Source organism: Echiichthys vipera (genome assembly GCF_963691815.1).
Source record: "Echiichthys vipera genome assembly, chromosome: 7".
Taxonomy (NCBI): domain Eukaryota; kingdom Metazoa; phylum Chordata; class Actinopteri; order Perciformes; family Trachinidae; genus Echiichthys; species Echiichthys vipera.
This window is the reverse complement of record NC_139832.1, coordinates 12100027-12119209: the sequence shown is the minus strand read 5'-3', so window position 1 is coordinate 12119209 and position 19183 is coordinate 12100027. Positions and strand designations below refer to the sequence as shown.

The window sequence follows — 19183 nt, the reverse complement described above, 5'->3', positions numbered from 1 at the left end:
TAGTCTTGAGTATGCGAGGTAACCTTTCATCATCCTCATCATCATCATCCTCATCATCATCATCATCATCATCATCATCATCACCATCATCATCATCATCATCACCATCATCATCATCATCATCATCATCATCATCATCATCACATTGACCACTCATTCAGTATAGCAGCTTTGTTTCCATTTAGGTTCCATCCCCAGTCTGTCCTATTGGGCTGGTCCACAGTAACATTGTCACTATGAAAAACGGTTGGGAACCTCTGACTTTAGTGAGCAAAAATGAAGAAAGAAATCCCTCTTGTTTTGGCTTGGGAAGCACAGAGACGGTTATGCTTCAGGTACCTCGCTGTCATCTCCTCTGATCATTGTTCCCTGTCTTTAAATACAGTTATATTCTCTGTGCTCTTTTACCTGATTTGATGCAGTTACATTTTTACAATGCTACATTGGTTGCAGAGAAACTCAGTCATAGATGAAGCAAAGAGAATAACGTCCGGCAGCACGAGTGCTGAGAAAGTGCAAAGTCAAAATAGTATGAGATGATGCAAAATAATGTCATTGGTCACTAAAGAGCACACAGTTGTGTGCAACCAAAGAGACCTCTGTTATTATGCTGGAAATACCCCAAAGAAAATGTTTTTTAAAATCCTTAAAGCAGGTGGCGTTATGGCAACGGTAACAAACAAAAAGATATACACTGAAAGGTTTTGTGTCATCAAAGAACTGTAAACATCTACTGTACAGAAGAGCAAATATGTTAAACATGTACAACTATACAAAAGTTGGTGTGTATGTTAACTGATGTGTAATATTAACACATAAAATAATATGGAGGATCAACTTCCCCATCAGTTGGACACTTTAGGTTCAATTCTGAGTGAGGCTTCGTACATGCTTTCTTCATCCAGAACAAAGCTATTGTCCAGTAGATACTGGGCTACCTGGAACAACAAATAAAAACAAAGAGAGACAAGTTTAAGGAACATTCTTTCATTGAAATGAATCTTTAAACTTTTCAAACAATATAAAACATCTAAGGCAGACAATATTGTTCAGTTGTTCCTCAACTTTTTTTGATTTGTTACCGCATTAAATAAAGCAGTGACTATGCTTGTCCCATCATCTACAGTTTCATATGTTATGTTATCAGTTACGACCAGTTCAACTAATGAGTCATTTTACTCCCCTTTCTTTATTTTGATATTTTAGAGGCCTAAAGAAGAAGAACTATACAGTATTTCACAAAGGAAATAAAAATATAGAATATTTAACAGATAAATATGATCTTTCTTCTGATTTCCTGTCCTGTTAACTGTTGGGACCACCACCAAGTGGTTACAACCCAAAAGCAGATAAACAGATATTTCTGCTACACAAAATCAGTTTTTTTCTCTTGTGAATTAGAGGTTGATTTAATTTTCTTCAGGCCTAGGGAGGAATAATGACTCTTTATTTGAACTGCCACAACATATATTACTGTTATACTATTATATTTACTGTTTCTACCCCGATAAAGAGCCTTTGAGCTTAAAAGCATTTAATACAACTCTAATGGTGGATCTAGGATAGGATCGGCTTTGGATTGAGGGTGTCATATGCCGTATAGAATATAAAACCCCTTAAAGCAAATCTGTGATCTGTAAAATTTGGCTTTATAAATATAATTAACTTGACTTGAACTCTTCTCTAAAAGTACCTAAAAGTGCCAGAAGAACACATTTAAGTGATCAGCTCACTAAAGAACCTTAAGTACTCTGGATTTTTTCATTTTTCAATTGCACTGAGGTGTCACAAGCCAGAAATGTGGCACATGTCTTGTCTAGAGTTTTGGTATTTCATTTACCTTTGGTTGAAGGTCAATCTTGTATGCTGTTTGCTGAAACTGCCTGATTTCTCTGATGATGTGAGAAATCTGAAACACATGAGAAACGGGATGTTCAACTCAACTGACTGTAAAATATACACTTGCACCAAGTCTTTCATGTGAAAGGACAGCAGACACCTCACCATTCTCATCTTTGAGAAGTTGACCAAGTTGTCTTCAGTGTAGTTTGGTGTTCCCTCCTCAATAAAAGCCAGGTCCGTGAGGTACATCCCCAGATAGGGTACACAGGGAGGATCACAGCTGGTGGGAAAAAAAACACACATCATCCACTTGTACTATACTTCATGTTTGCCTTATTGATCCAGTACAAAACTATGTCCTTGAACTGAACTCACTTCTTCAAAGCCTCTCTCAGGTTTTTGAACCGGCCCTCTGATGAGACAAGCTTCTGCAGCTTGTCAATCAATGCTTTTGTCTAGAAGAAAAGGTTAACATGAACACAATTAATGATTTTTTCTCACATTAGGAAGAAAAGCGCTTATCAAACAGTAGATATTGCGATACACACCTGCTTGGAAACCTTGAGCCAGGTCTTCTTGAGGCGGAAGACAGAGCTGCGGTTGAGGGAAGAGGTGATCTCGAGCACGGCGTTGTAATTGTGGAGACAGCGACAGATGTCAGCTACAGCCACCCATTTCTCTATGACCACCACTCGAGTGACCACGTCCTCACAGCGCAGGATCTCAGTGGCAATAAGGTTGCTTATCTAGCAGAGGAGAGAGAGAGAAACAAATGGTTAACACTCAATATTATTATTATTTGACAATCAATAAAAGTTAGAGAAGATGAGTTGCGTAAGGGGCTTGTTTATTGGATCATACATCATTGAAGTGCTTTGTTGTTCTCATGATGTACGGTGTCTTCTCATTTTTGTCATTCTTCATCCAGCCTTGTCCAAAGAATTCCCTGTTAACAGTTTAACACAAAGAAGAAAACTGAATTGCTCTGTGGGTCCCTCATGGTGTCATGTACAGCTGTGATGTGATGGCACTCACTCATATGGGATGACCTTAAACACCAGGTGGTCCAGCTGAGTGAGCTGTTCTGCGATCTCCAACGCAGAGTGGCTCTCAAAGGGCTCGACTTTCCCTTCTCCCATCTAGGAGAAAGAAAGGTCCCGAAAATCATTAAAGCAGGTAACTTAGCCGAAGGTTGCAGATACGTACAGTCAAACACAACATGAACAGACTGGTTGACCTGTATACATGTGGATATATTTGCATATTTCTGTTATAATCTTGCCTCCTTCAGCTTTCAAACTGCTCCACACTGACCATTTATTAACTTAACTCACCAGTTGTGTCACATCTTCAAGGGTGATCTGATTGTCACCATGATCTTCCTGAGTTAGAGTCCTAACAGACATTGAAAGAGAAGGTCAAGCTCGGAAAAATGTGCAGTATAATAGACATTTTAAAATGTTGCGTTTAATTAACAGAACAGTACCTGATGATGTTTGCTGCTGCTTTCCTCTCCTGGGTCAACAGCTCAGGGTCATGCATCACTTCCTCCAGGAAGGCAATAGCTTTTGTTTTCAGCTCATTGTTACTTTCAAAGTCCTGGAGAAGAACAGACAGCACACATACAGGTGGACTGAAAACGATTATATAACTACTTTTATCCTCAATCAACAACTTATGATATTCTTTGCTTTTTAGATGGTACTTTAAAAGGTATCCTACTCTTTAGGTAGCCAGTTTTTGCTCAGTTTTCTTGTCTAAAAAAGGTGACTCTCAGCAGTCTGAAAAGAAAGAGCTCTTGTGCAATATATAACCAGGGGGAAGATATGCAGTTGTGTATGTGAGAAAAATGGGTTTTGCATTAAACGTGTAACCAAAGAATGACGTAATACTTTAAGGCTCAGTTGCTGAGTCAAAAAAAATCACTACAAGACAATCATATTTTTGAACTTTGAACTGTTTCGATGATAGAAATTAAGCTTTATGTTCAAATATATGGGGGTTTCTCCAGTTACCCATATACAGTATAAAGACTTTTGCAGAAATAAGTGTAAAGTGTGTGTTACACTGCAACAAAAGCTGACTAACAGAATCACTGTAAGAACCAATGAATCAGTACATGAATATGTAAAAAAAACCCTGTTAATATTGAACTGTTGAAGCAGGTTATAATCTGTGCCCATAAATGTGCCTTGAACTGTGTAGGGATGTTTTACCGGAGAGTGTTTGGACACCCAGTGCCTCAGGACATTCAGGACTCTGTTGGTCGCTGCCCGTCTGATTACAAACTCTTTGTCTCCATTTCTCTGATCTGTTGGGAATCCTGCAGAAAAAAACATTTTATTATTAAGCTCTCATCACCCATGATAGATACAGCTCTGGCAACAAAGAGCAACAAAGTTTGGAGAGTGTATAAATCTAATATCACTTGACCTAATACGGGTTTTAGTCTTATAGCCCTACTGGAATAGTGAATAGGTGCATGTACCAGTACTGGCAAGGGACATCCGCCGATATTTTTCCTTGGTAGGTGTGCCCTCATTGGCTCCTGCTGTAGCAATAGCAAAGGCGGAGGCAGCAGACAGGGCACTGCGGTTGTTGTTATCCATCTCTCGACATGAGGACATCACCATGCCATTGTTGTAGGAAAACAGGGAAAACTCTACAGGAAAGCACAGATGAATAGAAAATAACCCTCTGGAAACTCTCAAGAGATTGAATGAGTGACATGTAAATTAGTCCCTTTGAGGAGAGACATAAAAATGTGCCGGAAAGTATAATTAAAATATTATGTATGTTACAGTATAGACTGCAAAATGATCTGCTGCTTGTTACATAAGTGTCCACTAGGCGGCAATACAGGCCAACACAACAGTTTCCCTCCAGACTTTCCTTTACAAGAGGCTTTGATATTCAAGATGGTTGCAGCTAAATATAGCCTCCAAATATCAGCATAACAGAGGAATCAACAGATTCTCTGCAGTCTGCTATGTTTAAATCCTTGGAGCATAGACAGATCATAAGCAGCTGAGAACCCTACACCCTGTGAGACACTTGCTGCTTCACATTTTTAGTTAATTCTTTACCTCACACAACAGATTCCTTTTAAAATCTATTGTGTTATTTTGTCGTATGATTCAGGAGGCACAGATAATCTCGGCTCCAGTGAAACAGCCTTATTAGTGGGGGCGGAAGGGAAACACGCTCTTGATGTAGTTGCTATGACACAAGTTTCCTTTACACTTACTGAAGCCAAGCCTTGGCTCTTCCCATATGATCATTACTATCAAACAATTTACATTTTATATGAATTATGCTTCACAGTGGCAGGTTGATAGTAACAAATTGACCATCACAAAGTGAGAGCTTTAATTTCTATAAAACAATTAATCCCCAATCTACAGACAATAAATCATGGCCTTTTTTCAAACCTAATTTTTTCAGCTACAAGCCTAGTTTTTTATGATGTAGTCTGTTACTGTGGTCAAACAATATAGTGAAGAGGGCTCAAATGGATGTGGAACTGGCTGGTGCATTGGATTGGTGTGGCATGTTAGTGTTGAGTTGTGAATATGTCACTGCACATGTTTGGGACTCGATGTACCTGAGGAGTTTTTGCATTTAATGTTTTTTGGGGTGGTTGGTGACTTGGTGGGAGATGCTTCTGGGTCCGCATCATCACTCTGGTTTGGATCATTGTCACTTTCTTCTCGTACAGAGAGATCTGTATCATAATGCAAAGACACAGATCAATAAAATATACCATTTCTGCAAATCAAAATCAAAAATAATTTGCAGATGCTTTGTTCTTGATGACATACCTTGTTTGCTCACTGAGATATCCTCCACCTTGTCCTTTTTGTCCTCTCCCTCATCAGGGATTTTGCTCGAAACAGGGCTGGACACGTACAGTTTGTTGATGTCCAAGGTGGTCTTGCTGAACGGAGACATGGATGAGTACATGCTTGCATAGCCGTTTGAGGAGCAGCTTAGGGCAGCCAGGTCAAGAGCCTTGCCCCCAGTGATGATGGGGATGTTGAGGGAGAGCTTGCGCCGGCGGTTTGGGGATGAGTTCTTGGCGATAGCGAGAGGAGGTGGGGAGGAGAACTTCCTGCTGGCCCTGGGGGAGCTGGGAGGCTCCCCATACAGGAGTTTACTGTTCTGACTGCTGGCAAAGAATAACTCCAGGGACCTGCATCAAGGGAGGATAAATGCATTAGAATTTAGGACAAAAGAATATGCTTCTTTGATATTTGGTAACTATCCTCTTTTAAGAGCTTAGCTAAATACACAACACCTCTTCAATAATTTATGCAAACCAAGTCAGCCCAGCAACCAGAAGTCTCTTTGCAGCCGCCTCTCGTTGTTATTGAGCAGGATACAAGCTGCAGTGTTGCAGAAAACCTCTCCCACTCCCTGCCACCCTCCTGGCGACCTCACAGGTTCCCATAAATAGCACAGCGAGTGATAGTGCGCATGGCCACTGCTGACACAAGCAGCAAAGTGTAGGTGTCTCACAGTGACATGACAAGCACCACGGGAGAGCATGCTGCAGGGCGTGGGCATGAGGAGCTCCCCGTGATCTGAACCCCACAGTGGGGCCTCTGCTCTAGGCCTGCTGAGCGGTGAGTTAGCCCCACTGCAACACTCCGTCAATATTTCACACTATGGATCTTTTGCAGACAAGGAGAGAGCGAGGGAGGGGAGGGTGGGGTCCTGCAGCACTGAGGTTGGTTGCCATAGAGCGACAGAGCCCAGTTGAGGCACTCCCAGGCAGGCAGGAGAGACTGGACCCAATTACTGCCTTCGACCATGGAACACACATATAAATTTGCACACAAACACACACACTCTGTGATACTGAAGCGTCCTAGAGCCTGTCTTCTTCTACTGCTCCATCTGTTGCTTCTCTGTGCTCACATTAACCGACAAAACAAACTTCCCAAATGCACACACAAACCTTCAAAGATCAGTGAACTTAACCAGTTCCAGTCTCATATACAGTATGTGTGCACTAATTCTGTCACATGTAGGGAACACCAGCTGGACTAAATTTATATGTGCAACCTTGTAGTCTAAATAAATAAATAAATAAATTAAAAACCTCCAGCAATAAAAACAGTTTATTATGGCTGCAGTTACTGTATACCTAAAAGTTCAGCCTGCAAGCTCCTTGACTTCTACTGCACATGCCTGCAATAATGAGAGTACAACAACGCTTCATATCATTATAAATCTCATCTTTATGCAGCATTGTAAAGTCTGAAAGGATGCCAAACATATCAAATAAGACTTGTTTTTCTATTGTTAATGGCGTTAACAACCTTGCAACATTCAAATCTGCCCACATGTAATGTGACTCACCGAGCAGGGATGGCACTGATGGGCTTCTTGTAGATGGTGATGAGCTTGTCTAGCACCACATCAGCGGTAGTAAACACGCGATAGGAGTGCAGGAAGGTGTTGAGGAAGTCGATGGAGAGGAAACGGAGGTCGGTCAGTCTCTCCAGCAGGCGCTCGACGCTGGCATAGCGGATCTGCAGCACTTTGCAGGAGTTCATCATCTTGCTGAAGCGGATGTCAACGTCATCGCAGTACAGACTTGAATCTGACCTGCTCAGAAAAAACAAAAAAAAACAAAGGAAATTAAAAAAAATGAACGATGGGGAAAGAGAAGAAGCTGCAAAGAGTTGCATGTAGAAAACAAACAAAAAAAAGGCTTACTTGATCATCTGTGGCACTGTGACTTTGGAGTTGTCTTCGAAGGCGTTCATCATCAGCCCATTGCAGCGGATGTTGTCTATGCACTGTGGGACAGATGAAGTAGAAGTACATAGAGAGGACAGAGGAAATGTTAGTGACTTCTGTAACGTGCAGGCTTTCTGCCGACATCCTCGGCTTTCCGTCTAACTCCTGGAGACTGTGATGAGTGTTGACGTGCCTGGCTGATGTCACTGGTCCATGCAGACTTCTCCTGCCTTGAGGAGGCCACCAGAATGACTGTGAATGACTGGCTGTCCTTTGGCTCGACGACAATCTTGAAGTCCAGGTGCTCCATGTCCTGGCCGCTCTTGTCCGACTTGGCTTTGAGGCAAACACAAAGGATGTCATTTTCTCTCTCTCTCTCTCTCTCTCTCTCTCTTTTTTTCTCTTTCTCTCTCCCCCTCTCTCTCTCTCTCTCTCTCTCTCTCTCTCTCTCTCTCTCTCCCTCTCTCTCTCTTTCTCTCGCTCTTTCCCTCTCTCTCAAAGGCATACATTTCAAGTGTTTGTAATAAACAAAAAAAGATCAACATTTGGCTTAAAATGGCGTAATCAGTCATCATTACACAGTTATTTATTTTGAGTGTGTATTACTTAGTGGCACCGCCAGCCCAGGGAACACTTTTTTTAACTATTTTGAATATGAATTATGAAATATTACTGTAATAAATTTGGGCAAACTCTAGTAATCATACAATATATATACGAGCACATATGGTACATATGATGCATATCTGTGTAAGCTTCTATATGAATAAAACACTTACACTCATCATCTGTCCCCTCAGGGTCCTCCAGAAGAGTGCAGTCTATAAGAGAGACTACTCCATTCTGGAAACAACATACAATATACATTTAGTTCCTTCACTCGTCGTGTAAACTTGCATCTACCATACATTTACACTTAATCTGAAGGTTCATCAGTTGAAAAAAAAGAGATGAGTTATTGCAGGTTTATGTATATGTATATGTAACGCCTTCAATCGAAAGCTTTCTGGTCTTATCTTAGAACCCAAACATCAATCGCTCTTTGTAATGTTGAGTAATGTGGAGTAATAATACACCACCACTCCATTACACACATCAAAGGCTTGTATGAGCATGTGTACTGTAGCTCCAGCGGTCATTGCCACTGATAAAAGCCACAACATCGCTAATCCTGTAGCTTTCATCTCCAGTCAATTAATCTGTTCAATTCAGCTCAAAGATTCAGGTGTGCTGTGTTTGTTTGTTTTTTGTGTGTGGTGCCATAAGATTGTGGTTTGAAAGATGGAGCAGCTCCACTGCTAGCTCAGCAGCGCAGGCCCACCTTAGTGAGATGAAGCTTTCCCCCAGAACCCCTGGTGCAGATGATTAAATGCTTTGAGAAGAGAAAGCACTGCCTCTCCCCCTCCTTCTTTAGAGACAGAGAGCCCAGACGCCCACGGGTGATCTTGCCCTTCTCGCTCATCGGCACCTGGATGAGAGACCCTATATGTGGGAATAAAAGTGTGCAAATAGATGGAGGAATGAGGAAGAGAAAGATACACGTACTGTATAAGTGAAAAAGAGGCGAGGACATTGGGAAACATTTAGCAAAAAAAGGAGCAGGGGGTTGGATAAACTAAATAAAAGAAAGAATCAAAATCAATTTGCTTTTCTTGCCTTCCTCAACATATGAATACACGTAGAGCCACATGAGATACTAAGGATTAAATAATCTACCATTTCTCCTCGTCCATCAAGGCCTGTTGGGGATGTGTGACATTTACAGTCCCAGATTCATCATCAGTTTGCCTCAGAATGGTCTAATTACACTTGGAAATTAAAGACTCTCCTCACAAAGAGTACAGGCTGTTCCCCAGAGAGAGAGAGAGGGAGAGAGAGAGAGAGAGAGAGAGAGAGAGGAGAGAGAGAGAGAGAGAGAGAGAGGAGGAGAGAGAAAGAGAAAGAGAGAGAGAGAGAGAGAGAGAGAGAGAGAGAGAGAGAGAGAGAGAGAGAGAGAGAGAGAGAGAGAGAGAGAGAGAGAGAGAGAGAGAGAAAGAGAGAGACAGGGGATATTTCTACTTTCAAATTCAGTATTTCCCCCTACTATGCAGGGCTCAATGTGTATGATCAGCCTGTCAGAGGAGGGACCGGAAATCACCCGCTCTCCTGCAGTTCTGCTTTTCTGTGGAATTGGAGGTTTCTCCGCTGTGATCAGAGGTACGGCACTCTAAGGCGTTACCTTGTCTTACGAACGTCTGGCTGGTGTCAAGGAGAATCTCGCAGCCCTCTATGATCATGCGCTCTATTGCCAGGTTCTTCCTGATGTTCTCGGTCTCGCTCACTTCGTCATGCATGATTCTATGAAAAATTGACATTTTATCATTCAAGAACACAAGAAACACAAGAGGTCTTTCTGTAAATGCACCCCCCCAAACACAAACACTTTTATCTTTTCAGTTTGATCTCTTTAAACAGTGACTGTCCATATGCCAAATTTCTAATGAGATCAATAGTCTACAATAAAGTGAATGAAGTCATACATTTACAGGCGATTACTTTTCATACTTTCCTTGCTGTGAATTTCATCTCATAGGCTACTTACAGTTTGCCCTGCAGACTGCATGGCTCAACATTTCTATACACAGTAAATATTTCCTAAAATGTTTATGTTTTTTTAAACTACCATTATTATAGAAACATGAACAATTTCATCGTAATTTGTTCAATTATTTGTAAATGTGTAAAAATGTAGGACATAACATTCATTTTTTGGTGGAAGGACATGGCTTTATGTTGCTCCGTCATGCAAGTCTTGACTTTAACTTTATGATAGGAAAGTACCTGGAAAGCTCCTCTAGCTTAGATTTGGCGTAGTCCAGACTGTTTCTCTCTACATGTTCATGAGGTGTGTGGGCCAGAAGTTCGTGGAGTGTAAGAATGTAGCGGGGAATCTACAGAGACCGAAAAGCAAGACAACAGGGTGGTCACAGTCAGTTATAAGAGCTTACATGCAGGCATAAATGTAACAGCAACACAAAGATGGACACATGGGAATATACACATGCCAACATGCACGTACACTAATGAGAAGTAGATCAGTGGAGAGCACAATCTACAGTCATCAGCAAAATTATCAACATAGCACAGCCTGCAGTAGGCCCCAGCAGAGTGAACTGTCGGGAAACTGCGTGCCTTGCCAGATAGAAGCCAGTATTAAAGCCTGAGCTCAAAAAAACAACCGCTTTTTTTAGACATGAAAAACACTACAGGGATATTCTGAGCAAAAGCAGACAAATGCCTGCTGTTCCTGTTCTTGATCAGTGGTGCTACATTATGGGACATTGTTCAGAGAGCCAATGAGTGCTAAAGAAGGAGGCGGGTCTTCGAAGCCAAGTCCCGACTGAGCCATGATGGCCAGAATAGAGGCCAGAAAACATGACTGAAAATATGGCTTGGGTTAAAGTGGGAATCGGCCAAATTTGGTTACAATTATTATTTACAGAAATCCTATATGGTATTTGCCATTTTGGTGTCAGGTTTAACATGTTTACAGCAGGTCATAACAACATGTACTGTAAAAGTGGCAATTAGGAGTTAAAGTGAAAGTCAAACGCCTTATAGTCAAAAGCGATAATTGTAAGATTCATTAGAAGAGAGCACAATACAATGACCGACTTCTCAACTAAAACTAGTGACAATATAAATTGCAGTTAGCCTATGCTATAAACAATATTCAAGATTATATGAGTTATACGTTTTGCATGTTGGTGACTTTTGTTTACACTTTGGGATCAAAGACATCCAACTATGAATATCCAGAAAACAAAGCATCCGACTGCTTTACACACAGTTATAACTGGGTTTCATTGACTTAGCTATAGCCAACTAATAACCATGTAGTTGGTGACATATTTGGCTCAAGGGTATATTTTTATATGGAGAGAAGACCAGCCAAGAATGGCTGTGAGAACAAAACATGTTTCCAGGCTGCAGCTCTACAGCAAATAAATGGGTCTGCCTTTATTTCTTGTATATATCAGTAAGACAAATGACCTCACCTGGAACATGGGGTAGGTGAGGAAAGTCTCCAGAGTCCTCTCCTCACAGTCAGGCTTGGCCTCGTACTGCTTCAGCAGCTTGTCAAAGTCTCGGTTCTGCTTGCAGTGAGCCAGGATCTGCAGGCTGTACTGGTGGTTCCTCACAAACTCCTGGTAGATGTTCAGCATTGGCAGCAGGATGTCGAATAGGTCGGCTATAGAGAGATCAATACCAAGATTCTGTAACTCTGCAATGGTCACATTATGAAGTAAAAGTCCTGAAAATGAAATGATTCTTACCCAGCACTAATGTTGGCCAGCTCGCTATTCTGGCTTTAAGACCTTGGTAAAATATCTGATGTAGAAACATGATAGTTTCACTGGAAAAAAAGAAAAAGAAAGAAAAAAATGATTATCTTCTCAAACAAATGCAGATTTCATAATTCTGCCAACATCCAATGTAGTTGTGGTAAAGGAAAGCCCTAACACCAGACAATGTGTACAAGAGCATGGGTGTGCAGGTTTTGAGCATGAACGTGCTTGGATGAGTGTGTGGGAGGATTTTGAATAGGCCAATGAGGGTGCATGCAGATTACTGTCTTTAGTGTACTACCTGTGTGTCCAGATTTTCTGAAGGGACACAAAACTCCATCTGGAACCTCAAACTTAATATAAGATAATCGCAGTCCATCTAGACGATACAATAGATCGTGTATAGCTTTCTGACAACTTCATAACTGATCTTTATTCATAGGAATTTTGTTTATATATTATATATTATATACTATATTATATTGAGGTTGAAATAGAATACACAAGAGTGAATCTAGTATGTTCCAAGGGTCCTATGTTCCTGCGCTCAATATTCTCTTAATATGACTCATTAAGGAGGCATTTCAAAGGGTTTTATGTTCTCAGCAATGTTTTCCCTAGGTCAAATGTTCAATGCATGTGTCCATGGGTCAATATGTCGAAACCACCCACCTACAGCTTATAGCCCACTGATGATATACTCCTTGAAACCTACACACAGTCAAATTTTTGGGCACTTTGACTTTAGACATTGATATTTCAACAGTGGCTGAACAGGTTTTCACCATTCAAGCTGTATTTGAAATGACCATATACCTTTGTACTTTTGCAATTTGAGCAAAGCAACCAAACTTTTACAATGTTAGTTTATAACGGGAGACATAGGACCCTGGGCACACAGGGATGACCCTGAGTAGACTTCACTAGGCCATATAACCTTTAAATGCTGCTTTCCTGCTTCCAGCACGCATAAATGCAGCATATGTATCATTGAGGTCCTGTTTGAATGGGTTTTTTCCTCATTAATCAATTGCAAAGCGTGAAGTATTTCTAAACCTGCATTGTTGGAGCACCCAGTAGCTGGTAGAGCCGACACCCCATATAAAGAGGCTAAGTCCTCACCGCAGTGGCAGGGGTTCAACTCTTCCCTGCTCTTTCGTGTCAATATTCTGCTGCATCTCAAATAAAAGGCATGAAAAACCAAAAATAATCCTAAATCTGCATTGCTTACATCCATTTTGTTAGCTAGCCATCATATTTGCTTGCCTTTTGTTGGCACATTGTCACATTTCTTGACCCTTTACCGCTACAAACTGGTGATCAGTGGAATAGTGCATGTGCATGAGCTATAATCAAATTGAGCAACTGCACATAACATTACTCCATAGTGCTAATAGCGTTGAAAAAAACACTACTAGCACTATGAAGCAATGGTACCTTTAAGATGACTATTAATGGGAATGTTTTGTGGGACGAGAGGATCCAACCTATTGAGGAATATGCTGCTGACATCATCGTGGGTAATGGGTGGTTTCTTGGAGCTGGCTGCCATGCGGAGTGGCCTCAGGAAGTTGTTCACCAGGATGTGAAGCTGCTGGACGTACTCGGCCTCCGAGTCCAACATGCTGAACACCACCTGGTTCCTCTTCCTCATGCTCTCTGCATGAGGTGAGCGGATGTAATCCTGTATGATTGTTTTCCACTTCCTCCTACAGATCCAGCCTCGCAAGAAACTCTGGACCTGAAATTTTAAAGGCAGTAGTTAGTTTCTCAGTACTCTAATATACTCTTGACATTTTGCAGCAGGTTTAAAATCATGTGCTTTACTTTTTTGATTTTCTTGATTTCTGAGTCGTCATCACTTGGGGCGGCTGCAGGGCTGGCATGAATCTTCTCGTTGTCTTTGAGCAGCCCAGAGATCTGCCGCAGAGGCAACCACAAGAAAGACCAATCATTCCCACTCACACACGTCTGTTCTCCTCACTTACTGTAACAGCGTGTAAACAAAATGACTGAGTCAATAGGACAAGACCTGTGAGCACTGTCAACATTAGCCTGACTAAACTAGCTGTGTTCACTTGGCTGGTACCTCTGCATCAATATTTATTTACAATTGGTCATTTAATGTTATATGTACCAAACTGCCCTACATGTTGACATGAAGTAAACAGACTGCTGACAAAGAAAAAAAGACAGACATCGAACTGTTTGAAGCTAAGTGTCTCCATTTACTTTGTAGACGGCGAGAGAGTTAATTGTCATTGCATTTCATAGAAGAGAAGCAATATAATGCTGTGTTCATGCATATTCAGCACATAATTTGATTTCAAGCATCACATTTGCACATTAAAGTAAAATGACTATTTGATCTGAAGAATACAGCCGGGAACGCAGCCCTATTGGAGGCATTGTTTCTGAGAGGAGATGCAAAGTGGAGTAGGGTTGGCCTGAACACGTCTCTCTGTGACGGAGCAGTGCTTCCATTTCTGTCCTCTAACACTACTTTATACACATATAAGACAAACAATCATAATCAGCGTAATCTTTCCTTTCCCAATCGGTTCAGCTGTTAGCTGTTGTGCTGGCTAATATAGTATTATTGTGACAGTTTACAAAACCTATTTACAGCAGGTCTTGCTGCTGCTGTGTGTGGCTGCCACATGTGTCTATAGATGGAAAATCCTGTAATACTTCATTACTGTGATTCTCTCAGAGAGGATCTTGGATATTTTAACAATAAAAGGTTTGCCAACCGAAGACCCAGTTCAGCCAAAATAGCCCAGAATATACCCCTGAGCAGGAATGTAATGCAGAACTACCTGTATCTGTTTAGTTTACCAAGATATGTGTTTTTAAATCTATACTATACTATAGTATTAAATTGTTTTCTACTGCCATTTACTGTATACTCCTATATGTATATACATTAGTTTAACTGCCAACAAAATATACAAAGTACTTAATATGTTATGCATTGAATAATAGGAATATATGCTTTTTTTTTTTTTTTTTACATAGAATGTACATAAAATATGTGTAATTATTAATTGTCCAGGTGGAAGTTAGTATGAAAATAAAGTTGATTGAAAGTGTCCTTGATGAAAAAAAAAACTAAACTGCACAACAAATCTGATAAGGACAATCAAACAAAAAGAGAACAACCTGGATTGTTATGATACTTATGAGCCAGTAACTGAAGTTATAAATAGCACTTTTTTTCTATGACATCTAAACTGATTTATGGACGTTTATCCTTAATGCACACCAGTGATCTGGACACTGTTGTAAAGAGTGAATTCAGCTGATTGTAGCAAGGTGCTCAGATCTGACTGAGGCATGACTCTGAGAGGAGGAGCTATGACGTTTGTTACAAATTGTGTCAGACAGCGCAAATATTACTGCAATTATTTGATTGCTATTTGTATATGTCCATTTGCGAATAATGTATTTGTATTTGTTTACATCCCTACTCCTCAGCGTACATTAAAGACATCACAGTGAGTATTACCTCTGACTTAAGCCTTTCAATCTCTATTTCCCCATCTTCTATCTGTTGTCGAAGTTGCTTAGCAACTGTTTTCTCCGTCTCCACAATCTGAAGCAGATGAAGATACTTCTGCATGAGAGTCTCATGCTCGTTGGCCAAGTTTCTGTAACTGTAACACACACACACACACACACACACACACACACACACACACACACACACACACACACACACACACACACACACACACACACACACACACACACACACACACACACACACACACACACACACACACACACACACACACACACACACACAGTTTTGTACAGTAGCTTGAGGAATGAAATTCACATCAGTGTGTGTAGTTCATCAAAGCAATCAGGTTTTTCTTGTGAACAAAGCATTTTTCTTTCATTCCTCAGATTCTAACCCCACTTATGAAACCATGGCAACATCCCCTACAGACTGAGCAGTCAAAGATTACTTACCCTCTACTGACTAATTCAACTTCTAATTGCCATGCCTGCACATTTCACTGATGTGTGCCTTTACCTGGCGTGTGATATTGCAGCTACCCATTCATCGCAGTCCTTAACATCTTCTGTGCGTAACTCCAGTGCCTTTTGGTTTTCGTGGGTGAAGTTGACAGTGAAATAGTACTGAAACAAACAAGAGGGAGTTCTTGTTAGGAACAGCAGGACTATCATTAACCTGACATATTATATGTTCTACACGGAAAGGAGCATTCATTATTGCATACCTTCTAGATAAATCTATTATATAGCGGATTAACTGAAGCTTCTCCACCGCTTTTGTCTTTGTGTTTGTTCTACTGCCTCACTGCTGTCGACATCAAGCGGGTGATTTAAAACCACACAGGGCCTGGGGAAGCCACATCTTCCTCGCCCACCAGTGCAATTGATGGCGCACACGAAGGGAAACCTCCCCCAGCTCGGTTCCTGGGATGTCTCTGGTTCCCAGGAGGAAATGCCAGAAGACATGGAGGCTGGAGCCACGGCCAATTACATAATTGTGCAATAGCTGTTTCCTAGCAACTGAATGTCAACTGAAAATATTATTATTGTTATTGTTATTATTATTATTATTGTAGGCATTATAATAATTAGCATTAGAATTAGCATTTTTAATTATTATATTCATTAAGCCCTTTACTAAGGTTTCACAGATTAAGCATGGGTCAGGGTCATATTTTGGATTTTCAAAATTGTAAAACATATTTGGAATTTCCTCGTCTGTAAGGAGCCATTCTGCACACTGTTGATACTAAATCTAATGTTTAAAACTTTTACTGTACTTCTGCTTAAATATAGATTTCATACATTTATTTATACAAAACTTTTTCTCGTTATGGAACACTAGGATTTAACATGTCTGCTATCACTGGTTAAATGACACAATGGAGTAACTATTTGGATTAATGTAAAAGGAGCAAACGTGGCCATAAGATAAAATCTTGTAATGTTTGTGGTTTTGAAAAGTGGATATGAGTATGTTTTACCCTACTTGGAAGTGTGCAAATGGTTTCTAAACATATCTAACAAATTGTGAAAATAGGAAAGAATAATACATCACCTGCAATTATACTTTAATTTATTCAAATTTCCTTTAAAATCTAAATATAATCGTTCATGAGTTTATACTATGTTTATGATGAGAGCTACGTATTGCTTTTTAAAACATTACGAAGATCTCAGAAAGTGAGCTCTAATAAAACGATACCACAACTCCCATAAGTGACATGTTATCTTTCTTGTGGACTGTTCCAGCTGTGCCAGCTAATATTTGACCTGCAGATGTTCAACAGGCGCCTATCAACCTGCAACTGATCATTATTCATGGCTGACCGCTCTTCCATCTTCACATTCATTAGGTATTCATCCTACCGTCAAAGAAAATCTATTTCTGGCAGAGAGACATGCATGTTGTTGTAGTTTTCCCTCATGATCTCTCTAAGAGCACGGTGAGTGTCTGGTGTGAGGCAGTGTTAAGCACACTGTCTGCCTCCTGCTTTATGTTTATGGCTGAGTCATGCACCTTTAAAAATCATTACTGATCTTTACAGGGATATATGATATGGATACGGCATTGATCAAATGCATCACATAAATCCATGGGTGTGATTTGCTCTTAAATCTCTGATCTTTTGTTATGGGGGCAACACTCACTTCTTTTACTGTGCTTTGGAAATGAGCGAGTGGTAAACAATTAATTAGACATGAGTAGAAAAATTATTTTATCTTGTAATTGCAACTGACTGACAGTACAGTAAAAGGACTTTCCTGAATCCTATAATGAGATCTATATGGTAGTATATTCCCTGGAGAACTAAGTGTCGGTAATATTGCATCCAATTTCATTTTAATGAGGAGCTTTAGTTTGGATGTTAGCCTTTTTTTATACCAACATCACCAGGATGTCATACTTTTCTGTTACATATAAGTCAGATCTTTTGATTTACAGTACAGTTTTACCAAATCAACCCTCTCTTGCTCCCACAGCTTCTTGGTTATTGGTTGAAGTGCTGCTGTTTCCCAGTGTGAGCGAGCAGTGTTTTCTATAAATGGACACTGACCCCTCCAAGGTACTGCATGGAACAAATTTAGCCCAGATAGCGCACGCATTAAAAGAAGAGATGCGACACACTGCTTCTCTCCTTACAGTTAACCCGCCTCTTCCAACTGCATCATTCTTTAGGATGCAAATAAATGTTGCCATAGAAACCCCGGGCTCAAACGCATTATCATTTTCACACTAACTGCATTTGAGGATAAATATAATGTAGGGATTATGGTGGATTGCTAAAACGTTTGCACGAAACCCATAAATCCAGGTGGGGATGGGAGATAGAGGCGATATTCTCTTACTGTTATTTGTCCTTGTTAAGGATGTTTGTTTGTTTACAATAAGCGGTAACTCTTCTGCAGACCGTCATATCAGTCACATTAGTCACCTTAGACACATTAGTCACATTAGTCACATTAGTCATTCGTTATTTGTGCACCTCTCAGTGCTTTCACTCTCTGCAAACCAAACAAGGTGAATCTAGCATCTAACTCTCATATGGATCAGGCTTTTCTCAGCATCATCATATTCATAAACAACACAATGCAGAGGAAACGGCACTTTAATTTTTGATAAAGATGATAAATAATCCAAATTCTTTCAGGGAGATTTTTTTGGGTTCCTTTAAAGCAACTGTGAGAGCACAACATTAGCCAGTGTTGCATTCTGCCTCGTCAGCACAAAGGCAGCTGTTCACAGGAAGAGCTTGGACTCACTTTGGATTGCAGCCCTACTGACAGAGTCAGGCACAGTGCCTGGAGAGGGAGGCAGTGGCGGTGAAGCATTATGTTCCTCGACTGTTAATTCACAATAACAATGTCAACAGACCTGTCAACCTTTCTACTTCTCACTGTCATTTTTTGTTGAGTTAAGAAGCAGGCAGATGAGATCTTTTATGGTGGAGTGGATTCTTCATTTGAAGATTTAATTTTAATGTATCCAGCTACATGTAGTCTTTAAAGCACTATAACAGTGTTTGATAGAGTCTTTATTGAAGATAAACCACTAATGAAAAGATAAAACATTACTATCTATAGAGCAAATGATAAATTCCAGTATTAGACTGAATCACTTCATTCAGGTCATCTAGAACAGAGCTGACTGATCACTGGCACCCTGCTGTTTCTGCAGCTTCAGCTATAATTTCGTCATTTAACCACAAGATGGAAACCTTGAGGCAACAACTTTTTTT

At 40.4% G+C, this 19183-nt stretch overlaps 1 protein-coding gene across 1 annotated transcript in view; it reads right to left on the bottom strand.

The window, feature by feature from the left end:
- Nucleotides 1-845: 845 nt before the first annotated feature.
- Nucleotides 846-19183, bottom strand: part of rasgrf1 (Ras protein specific guanine nucleotide releasing factor 1) — a gene marked incomplete at both ends in the record, with an annotated part of 19372 nt that continues 1034 nt past the window's right edge. Inside the window, 26 exons of the mRNA XM_083917173.1 lie at nt 846-938; nt 1841-1909; nt 2005-2122; nt 2218-2297; nt 2391-2588; nt 2704-2788; nt 2878-2981; nt 3177-3237; nt 3329-3441; nt 4059-4165; nt 4331-4504; nt 5447-5566; nt 5664-6034; nt 7207-7455; nt 7567-7649; nt 7784-7926; nt 8370-8433; nt 8912-9072; nt 9809-9927; nt 10411-10520; nt 11628-11821; nt 11907-11986; nt 13406-13659; nt 13746-13838; nt 15427-15574; nt 15961-16067. Coding sequence (XP_083773299.1) covers nt 846-938; nt 1841-1909; nt 2005-2122; nt 2218-2297; nt 2391-2588; nt 2704-2788; nt 2878-2981; nt 3177-3237; nt 3329-3441; nt 4059-4165; nt 4331-4504; nt 5447-5566; nt 5664-6034; nt 7207-7455; nt 7567-7649; nt 7784-7926; nt 8370-8433; nt 8912-9072; nt 9809-9927; nt 10411-10520; nt 11628-11821; nt 11907-11986; nt 13406-13659; nt 13746-13838; nt 15427-15574; nt 15961-16067 — 3498 coding nt within the window. The remainder of the gene's footprint in view (nt 939-1840; nt 1910-2004; nt 2123-2217; nt 2298-2390; nt 2589-2703; nt 2789-2877; nt 2982-3176; nt 3238-3328; nt 3442-4058; nt 4166-4330; nt 4505-5446; nt 5567-5663; nt 6035-7206; nt 7456-7566; nt 7650-7783; nt 7927-8369; nt 8434-8911; nt 9073-9808; nt 9928-10410; nt 10521-11627; nt 11822-11906; nt 11987-13405; nt 13660-13745; nt 13839-15426; nt 15575-15960; nt 16068-19183) is intronic.